Source organism: Otolemur garnettii, unplaced genomic scaffold (genome assembly GCF_000181295.1).
Source record: "Otolemur garnettii isolate 467f Iridium unplaced genomic scaffold, OtoGar3 scaffold00071, whole genome shotgun sequence".
Lineage (NCBI taxonomy): Eukaryota > Metazoa > Chordata > Mammalia > Primates > Galagidae > Otolemur > Otolemur garnettii.
The window spans coordinates 6,346,785-6,357,452 of record NW_003852466.1 but is presented as its reverse complement, the minus strand read 5'-3'; the positions used below and the strand labels follow the sequence as shown (position 1 = coordinate 6,357,452).

General features: G+C 39.2%; 1 protein-coding gene across 4 annotated transcripts in view; it reads right to left on the bottom strand.

The window, feature by feature from the left end:
- The window catches only part of ATP6V1H (ATPase H+ transporting V1 subunit H), a 143,382-nt gene that overhangs the window by 124,645 nt on the left and 8,069 nt on the right, over positions 1–10,668 (bottom strand). For 2 of the 4 annotated variants that reach the window (XM_003793699.3, XM_023515397.1), the window contains exons 3-5: positions 7,644–7,746; positions 4,478–4,567; positions 662–775 (exon numbers count right to left, since the gene is read on the bottom strand). In XM_003793699.3, coding sequence (XP_003793747.1) covers positions 662–775; positions 4,478–4,567; positions 7,644–7,746 — 307 coding nt within the window. Of the gene's footprint in view, positions 1–661; positions 776–4,477; positions 4,568–7,643; positions 8,138–10,668 lie in introns of those variants that run through there. The other 2 variants (XM_023515395.1, XM_023515396.1) reach the window with 1 other exon arrangement.

Below are 10,668 nucleotides of genomic sequence, written 5' to 3'. Positions count from 1 at the left end.
TGGACACAGAGAAGGCTCATCTTTACAGGGCTCATCCTCCCAGCCCACTCCCCCTGGACACAGAGAAGGCTCGTCTTTACAGGGCTCATCCTCCCAGCCCACTCTCAGACATTCTCAGACTCCATGGAAGGTTCCTCAGTGTTAGAGCTTCCAAACATACTCCTTCAGGATAAGTTTAAAACAAGAGCATGTTTAAAATACAAAAAAAAAAAAAAATCTAAGCCATGAGTTAATTGAAATAAAAACGAAAGACAGTAGCTGCTTCAAAGCAAAATTTAATTTTTCTACAAGAAAATGTCCTTAATCTTACTAGAGATGATCTAGAGCCCTTTATACACGTGAATTCACCACAGGTTTCAATGCTAATGAAGTGGTCATGGGTATATTCTACAAAGCTTTACACAGAGCAACCCTAGACCCTTCTAACGCTCAGTGCCTCCTCTTCACTGAATACTAACTGAGAAAGCTATTGTCACAGTAGTTCTACTCCTTCGTAAGAGACAGGTTACCAAGTCATGAGATACCTAGGTTTGTTTCTTACTTAAAGCAGAACATGAACACAATTTCACCTGTCAATTTAAAAATAATAATAAAACTTTTCAAAGTAAATCCCCTCCTTATACGTATCACAAAAAGAAAAACTGATCAATTCAGAATTTACCATATGAACAGTAAAGGGATCCTGACGATTCAACATGGGCAGGAAATAAGGCCAGGCAGTATTCTTGCTACGTTTCGCATAGTCAAAAAAAATGCTAACACGCTGGTGATTTTCCTAAAAAAGAAATGATATCAATAATCAGAAAAACTTTTACTAAAGAATTAATAATTGCACCACTTTCCAACCTCTCATTTAATATCTATCAGCATGTGTTCTCTTATCAGTGTGTGTGAGAGATTTGTTTCTCTGTCATTATTACTACAGGGCAGGGGTGGGGACAATGGTAGGGAAAGATATTTTATAAACATTAAAGATTATAATTATTTTGAGCCCCAAGGTATGGGGCTGTAAGTTAGATTCTTTCTCAGCCTGTACCTGTGACCTACTGTTTGCAATGTCACCTTGACACCTCTACTGACCCAATGTGTGACACCCTGGTTACCACACAAAGGAAGCTGAAATCAGGATGGGCAGAGAGAGATCACAATTTAGATCTAAATTAAGGAGCAGCAGGAAGCACCTCAAATGATTAACAAACAGGCAAGGGAAACAAGGAATCAGATGAATCTCAAATGTTCAAGGTCACTTCTTAATATATCACAATAGAAAAACTCAGCGAAACCTCCAGCACATCACACTGGCAGGTGGATGCAGGATTTGAGAAAAAGGGAATTGAAATGTCATTAAAACTTCACCTCTCCTTGTTCTTAAGATAGAAAAATTCGTATTATATAGATGTTTTTTCTCTTTAACTTATAAATTTAACAAAACTTGGTAACAATACCAACAAACTTTTTCATAGACCTAGGTAGGCTGATGCTCAATTTCATATTGAAACAGCATGCAAGAATACCCAGGAAAAAATGGAGGAGAAAACAAAGTACAAAGGGCACTGGCCGTAAGGTCCTCTACATTAAAACTGGATGGTGCTGGAACACAAATACACAGGCATTGTAGAACAACTGTGCAAAAGGTAAAGAAACAAACCCAGGTGCATAGAGATCTTTAATGGTAAAGAAAGCATCTCCACCCACTACAGCAAAGACTGATGCCAGGGTTTGGTTTTTCTTTGAGGCGGGGTCTCACTCTGTTGCCCTGAGTAGAGTGCTGTAGAGTGCTCACAGCAACCTCAAACTCTTGCACTTAAGCAATCCTCTTAACCTCAGCCTGCTGTGTAGCTGGAACAACAGGTGTGAGCCACTACATCCAGCTATTTTTTCTACTTTTAGTAGAGACGGGGTCTCCCTCTTGCTCAGGCTGATCTGGAACTCCTAAGCTCAATCAATCCACCTGTCTCTGCCTCCCAGAGTGCTAGGATTATAGACATGAGCCACCATACCTGGCCAGTACTGATGTTTTAATAAACATCACTTAATAGGACAACTGAATGGCCACTTGAAGAACACAGAATCAGATGCAGAAGTTACACAATACACAAGAACAAACTCTAAACAAGCCAAATACATGACCATAGAAAATAAAACTATACAACAAGTCCTGGGGGAAAAAAATGAGTGAATTCCACTATGCCCTAGGTTTAAGAAAATACTTCCTGTTATTTAAATTTAAAAAACTTTTTTGATAAATTAGGCTACATAAAACATAAAAATAAAAATTTTTGCCACCAAAAAACACCATAAGCAAAGACAAAAGGTAAATGACTGGGAAAAAATGTTTGCACTTTCTATCACAGATATACTCCATATGCATACATATATATAAAACTCTTAACAAATAAAGACATGAATAATTCAAAGAGCAAAAAGATATAAAAGCAATCTTTAAGAATTATCTTTCATCCAGTGGCTCACATCTGTAATCCCAGCACTCTGGGAGGCCAAGGCAGGCTGATCGCCTGAGCTAAGGAGTTCAAGACCAGCCTGAGCAAGAACAAGATACCATCTCTAAAAATAGCTGGGCGTTGTGGCAGGGACCTATAGTCCCAGCTACCTGGGAGGCTGGGATAAGACGACCACTTGAGTTTGAGGTTGCTGTGAGTTCTAATGCCACAGCACTCTACTAAGGGCAAACCAAGTGAGACTTTGTCTCAAAAAAAAGGCTGGGCGAGGTGGCTCATGCCTATAATCCCAGCACTCTGGGAGGCCTACTCAAGTGGACTGCTTGAGCTCACAAGTTCAAGACCAGCCTGAGCACAAGTGAGATCCTATCTCTACATAAAATAGAAAACCTGGGGCAAGAAGATTGCTTGAACCTGAGTTGGAGGTTGCTGTGAGCTTCAATGCCACAGCACTCTACCCAGGGCGACAACTTGAGACTCTGTCTCAAAAAAAAAAAGGGAGTATCTTTCAACTTCAGACACCATCATGATTAGCAAAAATGTAACAGCTTGACAATGCCCTCTGTTGACAAGGTTGCCTAAAACCGGCTTTCTCCTCCTTCACTGCTGGTGGGAATGCCCAGGGAACACAGAGCTACTGTAACAAAACTACACTGGGAGTTTCCTTTACCCAGCACTTCCATTTCTAAGAATTCACTATGAAGTATGTATACTCCCCAGCACTATGAAAACACATGTGCACAAAGTTACTATCTGCTTCATTACTTCTCTGTTCTACTGATACTGTACATATTTCTGGGGTACACATGATATTCTGTCACATGCAGAGAGTGAGCAATGATCAAGTCGGGTACTTAGGGTGTCCATCACCTTTTTTCTAAATTCTATGTGTTGGGAACATTTCCAGTTCTCTGCTTCACTATTTCTAATTATAAAATATTGGAGCCAACAATAATACTCATGACATGAAGGATGACTAAGCTATGGACATCCACCAGTGGGATACTAAGTAGCTATCAAAAACAATATGGGTGATCACTCTGAACTGACATGTAACAATTTCTGGCATATTCTATTAATTGAAACAAGCCAAAAATCAAGAGACTGTACCTAGTAAAATATTTTCAGACAGGCCTGATATTGATCTTTCCTCACATTATAAAATCCCTAGGCTCCAGTAAAGGACATGATGACACCCAGGAAAAAACCACCATTCTTCCTAACTTTTGTATCCCCAAGTCAGCACAGTGTCTGGCAAGTGGCAGGCCACCAATACATGTGTTTTCTTATAAACTGACAGAACAACACTCCATAAGCACCAAGACTGACACTTTTCTTCAAGTCTCTCATGATTTGTAGACAGGCATGAGATTTAGCAGCTGGATGGTGTCTCAAATCAGTATGGTATCTTGTTCTTGCTCAGGCTGGTCTTGAACTCCTTAGCTCAGGCAATCAGCCTGCCTTGGCCTCCCAGAGTGCTGGGATTACAGATGTGAACCACTGGATGAAAGATAATTCTTAAAGATTGCTTTTATATCTTTTTGCTCTTTGAATTATTCATGTCTTTATTTGTTAAAGACATGGTCTTTAACAGCTGGATGGTCTGTTTTATATACCAATCATCTAAACCTAGATTGCACTCTAGTATAAAATACCAAAGTATGAATAAAGGAGGCCCCTTTGGGTTCAGGGACAGAAAGCAGTAAACAGAAACTTTATGCAACCAGAAAAGTTTCAGATAACAAGCAGAACAGTTCTCAAAAGCAACAAAAGCACTGAACCTCCAGGGTCTGACATTGGCCTAGAACATCTGAGCACTAATCTTTCAGCTGACCGTAAGTCATATCATCATAAGGAAATACAGACAGCACCCAGAAAGCCTCCATTGATTCCCCAAACTTTACTGGTACTCAACTGAGATATGTCAAGAAAAAATACATATTGATTCTTGATATCCTGAAATTAAGGATACGTTATCCTTAATCTATCCTGACATGTTAAGTAGAGAAAACACCTACCTGCAGCATATCATCAACCATAGTTAGAATATACTGAACGGTCTGTTCTTTGGAGATATGAGTCATCAGATTGATAAATGTTTTAGCACACTAGAAAAAAGTGAAATTAACATTAATTATTGTTCTCCTTCGTATACACAGTATTTTAATGGAACATTAGTAAAACATTTTTCCTTTATAAATTAGGATACAAATGTTTCTAACAAATTTTAATTATAGACAATTATATACATAAATACAGCTGTTCTGAAGTACGGAAAGTCCTTACGACCGAATCAGATTTTTCCCTACAGAATGCTATATGTGATGCATCAGATTTTTGATCATTTACAGTGATGAGTTTAAGTATTTTTACAACTGAATCAAATTTTTCCCTACAGAATGCTATATGGGATGCATCAGATTTTTGATCATTTACAGCAATGAGTTTAAGTATTTTTACGACTGAATCAGATTTTTCCCTACAGAATGCTATATGGGATGCATCAGATTTTTGATCATTTACAACAATGAGTTTAAGTATTTTTACTATTTTTAGCCACAGCTAGTAACTATGAACTCTTCGTTACCCTTGATAGCATGAAGTTACGTGATTAGAAATTATAATTGGTACTGCTTATTTATTTTTGTTTTGTGCTTACTGAAACCCTAAAGGAACAAGAGTGCTGGAGGTTGGTTGGGATCAGAAGGCCCTGACCTGTCTGCATTCTTACAACACAGCAACTACACGACAATCTCTCTGGAATCCAATAAAAATGGGAACCTATGGTATTACCCACCAATTCCCCCAGGATTACTACCTGGAGGTAGTAATCACACCATGTTGTATATGGGATCCTTCAGAAAACCAGAGCCCTTTATCAGCAAATCTGATGAGCACTGAAATTGTACCTTATTAAGGGGCCAGGTTCTAAACTCAGCATATAAACCAAACAGGGTACAATCAAAATTCCTTCAAATGTCTTATGTATGTAAACACCATTCAGTAACAGGTTTGAAGTCATACTCTGAAATGACTTCCCCACCCTAAGGACGTATAAATTGAAGTGTATTTCATTCAGCAGTCATTCATTCCATAAGCCCGTAATGTAACAAACAGCATGTACTAAAGGCCATACTATAGGAAAACATATGCCTTATCAAAATCATACTCATTCCAGAGCCTACATACATCTGTGAGTTATATCTTCCATAGACAGATAGCCCACTTACCATAGTGAATAGCAGAACTGAAAAGATTACAAAATTAATTCCTATAATAACATTCACATCATTTAAACACATTAACATATAAATAACTGGATTTTTTCGTCAAAACAATAAAGTGGAAGGAAACATTTTAATGCCTTTTAGGAAAAAAATAAATAAAATTGTCTGTGGCACTTTCAGCATAACTTTTCTTCTCAGAAATACTGCCATTTTGTTTGGATAAAACCAGATGCTTCTTTCCTGGCGACCATCCGTAAAAAGCCCATCACATCAGACACTAAAATTAAGAAAGAAGCATCTTCATTCATTCCTTACTAACACCATGTCCCACAGAAATACCTCTTATAGGCATGCAGTGAACTGTTATATTCAAAAAGTTAAACAAAAAGAATAAAACCACATACATGATCCTGTTTTTGTAAGAAGTTCCTGTTTATAGTAGAGTGCATGCTACATACATAGAGAAGAAGTCTAGAGAAATAAACACCAAGGAGTTCACACAATCATCCCGAACAGGGTCGTGGTGGGTAGAGGAACTCCTTTCTTTTTCTTTTTGCTTAATAGTATTTTCTTATTCTGAAAAGATGGAAACTTTACACCTTTTATGTTTACCTAGATGGAGGTGAAACACTTTCTTCTTAGTAAAGTATCTCAAGAATAAAAAAAAGTGTCCAATATACTCAGTACTAATATGAAACCAAAATATAAACTACACGCCCACACAAAAGAAAAAACACAAGTATAATCTAGCAAGGGGGAGGGGAAAGGCGAAAGTGGAGGGAGGAGGAGGGAGGGCAATTGGTGGCGTCTCATCTCATCTCATGTGCACAAGGTGAGAGTGTTCAGCCCCTTCCGGGCTGAAGGGCTCAACTACAACTTGAACTTTACCTTAGAATTGAAAACTATGTAACCTAAACATTTGTACCCTCTTATTAACCTGAAATTTTTTAAAAAGAGTAAATAAAAGAATATTTTAAAAGTATTTTCTTATTCTACAATCAACATGGATCACAAAAAAAGGTAAAACATCAACATAAGTGACTCCATAAACATTTGAAACTACTGTATATAAAAAAACCTCCACAATTTTCAGATAAACAGTAAATAAAGAAACCATGTTTGCAACAAATATGGCAAATATTAATATACTGTGCTTATAAAAAGACCATATAAAATAAAAATTGCCAAAACCTTACAGTTTAAAATAAAACAATGCCTGCCCTCCTCACATATAAATTTCACTGTAATATCAGCCCTTTGGGAGGGTGGCCAAACCAGGAGAATCACTGGAGGCCAGGAGTTCAAGGCTAGCAGGGCAATATAGTAAGACCCCCGTCTCTTAAAAAAAAATTAAAAAATAAAAATAGCAGGGCATGATGGCACATACCTGTACTCCCAGCTACTTGGGAGGCTGAGACAAGAGGATTGCCTGAGCTCTGGAGTTCAAGACCACAGTAAACTATGATCCTGCCTCTGAACTCCAGTCTGGGTAGCAGGGTAAGACCTCACTCATCTCAATCACTAAATTTCAAGATGTATAAATATTTATATGGATAGATGTACATGAAATCAATGAAAAAAATGTCATACTATGTTAAAAATGTCCCTTTTTACCTAGCAAAATCAAATATTCTTAACTATATTAGGCATTTCAAACATTACTAGTAAGAATACAAAATGGAAAAACTTTTTTTAAAGTTAAGCAACTTTTACTATACCTTGAAACAGTAATTTTTCTTCTGGAAGTCTATTCTAAAATATTCAGAAATGTAGAAAGGACGAAGATATACATGTTACCAAAATTAACAACAAACACTGGGTACTACTAAGTATCTTCTATAAAAGAATTTTTAGTTATAGTGCATACTACAACAGAGTATCATATGATCACTACTATTTTTCTAGAATTTTTAATAACACAGGGAAGTGTTCATGACACAGCATTTGTATCAATCACCTGGCTGCCTTCAATTTGAAGCATCTCTTGTTTCTCTTCAGGACTTCTTTTCATTTCAAACCTTTGAATAAATTCACAATCTTCAGCAGAAATCATCTGCCCTCTAGAAAGTAAGAATAAGAAGTTGTTGTATTCAGTAAGAGCTGAATGGCCACTGGGAGCAAATGACACAGGGGAGCCCAGTCTCTCTCCTCTCTCCCTGGCAGTAAACCACAAGGTGTGATGCAAGGACCCTGGCATTGGACAGACCTGAGTTCAAAGCTTAACTGTGCCTCTTACTAACGGTGCAAAACTCTCTGGAACTTGAGTTAATTTATCTGGAAAAGGGGAACAATAACCACATTACCTTTAAGCAGTGAACTGATGATGAAATTAGATATGCCACACAAGCTGATTATTAGCACAGACCTGGCCCATCACAGTAAGTACTCAACAAAATGTCACCTCTTAGCATTATGCAAAGCCTCACCCTTAGTACCCCTCCCAAGGCGAACAATTTACTTGGCATTCCAATTATCACATCCAAAGCTACTTTACATGAACTTCTATCATCATTTTCTCCAGCACATTCTTTCCTTCCAGACAAAAAATATATATATATATATTTTCCTCCTCCCTCCTGACCCAGTCTTCCAGGCAAGCACCCCACACCATTCTGTCTTCCTCTCTCCCAGGGGTCCCTTCATCACTGGCTCTTTCCTCTTCAAACTTCTCCCAACACTCAATCCCTGGAATTGTGCTTCTCTTTTCCAAACCTCTTCCTGTGAGAAATGCAAATCAAGAGTCCATTCTTCTTTTTCTCCCAAACCATCTCCAACTGTCTGCCACCTCCATGTAGATGTCTCAGTATTTTCACAAACTCAACATCATCCTGAATCATTCAGCTTCCCTGCCAAATCCAACTTGATTTACCAACTTCCCCACTCTTCAGATACTCAAATGCATCACTCAACACAGCTCTTTCCTTGTTAAAAGACATGTCTGCAGAACAGCTTTGCTTGACTCTAAAAATTCTGGGCATTTCACATCAATTCTTTCAGCTGTTCAGTGTGGTAGGAAAGCGTAGCATTTGAGTCAATCTGAGGATGCATCCCTATTCCAGGTGTGAAACTTTGGCAAGACACCACACTTCTGATCACTATTTTCCACACTAGTAAAATGGCAATTACAATACCACTTGCCCTGTTCCACTGAACAGTTATGCAAATAAAATGGGAAACTGCAAGAAAAAGCACTTGATATATTTAAGCAGAGTAGCAGCACAAGTAAAATTTTTAAAAATGTTGTAATATACTTTGCCACTCAAACAACAAAAATAAATTTTTTAACTGAGTAGTTGAAAAGGCTGTCCCTTCCCCTTCCCCCCAAGTATGCTGAAGAACTGGTGCTCCCCAGACCCAACCAGAGACATTGGCTGAGCAACACTGGGCCCCAGCCTGCACAATTACAGAAGCACATAGCTGTTTCAGAGCTGTCTCGGGTCAGGGTCCCAGAGACAGGCCAGGATGAGGAGCCGTGTGCACCTGACTCAGGAAGGAAGTGCTCCCAGGAGAGAGTAGGGCTAGTGTGGAAGGCACATGGCACTGAAGGGGAACAGAATTTAGGCAAAGGCCCAGAGGACGGCTGTGAAGAGCCTGGGAAGGTGAGGCACTCAGAGCTGTCTTCTCCCCAGTCAAGGGGCTGAACTCACATGCTTCTTACTCCCTCCACCCACAACTAGCCCTCTTCTAAAGAAGAGCTTCATTTTTATGTATTCAAAAATCTATCAGTGTTTTACTTTGTCCCTTCACCCTAAATTGTTTTATATACTTAGAAGTTGCTTCTAGACTTTCTAACCTGCCAGTCTGTCTTTCTCACAAAAGTTCCACACTGTTTAAACACTGGGACTTTGTTTGTATACATGCTTATTTTTTAACTTTTTTAAAAATTATTCTCATGTATATTTTTTTCCAACAATTCTTTAATCACAGCCCTCACAAAAAAAGAGTTCAGTCCTTCCTACACCTGTCTGAGGCAGGCAGCACAGAGGCCACTTCTGAATACTCTCTTCCTCAGCGTCCAGATTCTGCTCATCCCCTCCAGCCACTCCTCAGTCCACTTCAGTGCTGCCTGAGCCACTCCCTCTGCCTGGACACTAAGGGCTCTCCCCAGGTGCCACCCTCTGCCCCTGTGCTAGTAACTCTCCGTCTGAACTCAGGCAGGAGCTCCTGAAGTCCACCTCCTGCTATAGACAACAGAGGCACTCCAGACCCTACAGCTCCAGAACTGAAACTATCAACCCCCTAGGCTGGCTGATAGAAAGTTGAAAACAAAAACAGACACACTTTACCCAGTTCTGACTCTGATTCCACATACTGCAACAGACAAAGATAATAAGGTCATTCTGCCCAGGTCTGGTCCCAAAATAAATGAAATGATGATCATACCTATAAACCTGACCTCCCTAGTTAAAACAATTGTACCCCAAAATTCTGCTATGCTGATATGTAAAATGTATGTCATAAACCTTGTGAACAGGGTAATTAGGTAAAAAGCTGCAGTTTTTCTACCAGAAAGAAAGTGCACCATAAAAGTGCACCAAAGGTAACCTTATAATTTTTCAGTTTTGTTTCCTATTTAAATAATTGTTTTTAATTTGGCAAGCAATTCCTTTTGAAATCTTTCTTGCACTCATGGATCACCATTTTCTTTCCTCGTTTAAATTCTTGTCTCTGAGTCTTTGACAGTCTTTGTGCATAATCTAGCTAGTCAGAGATTCTGGTGTCTTCTCTAACCACCCACAGCCAATCAAGCACTAGTCTGAGCAATTCTCCCACCCAATCCCACTCCCTTCTCAATTCCCCACAGCCAATCAAGCACTAGTCTCAGCAACTCTCCCACCCAATCCCACTCCCTTCTCAATCCCCCACAGCCAATCAAGCACTAGTCTCAGCAACTCTCCCACCCAATCCCACTCCCTTCTCAATCCCCCACAGCCAATCAAGCACTAGTCTGAGCAACTCTCCCACCCAATCCCACTCCCTTC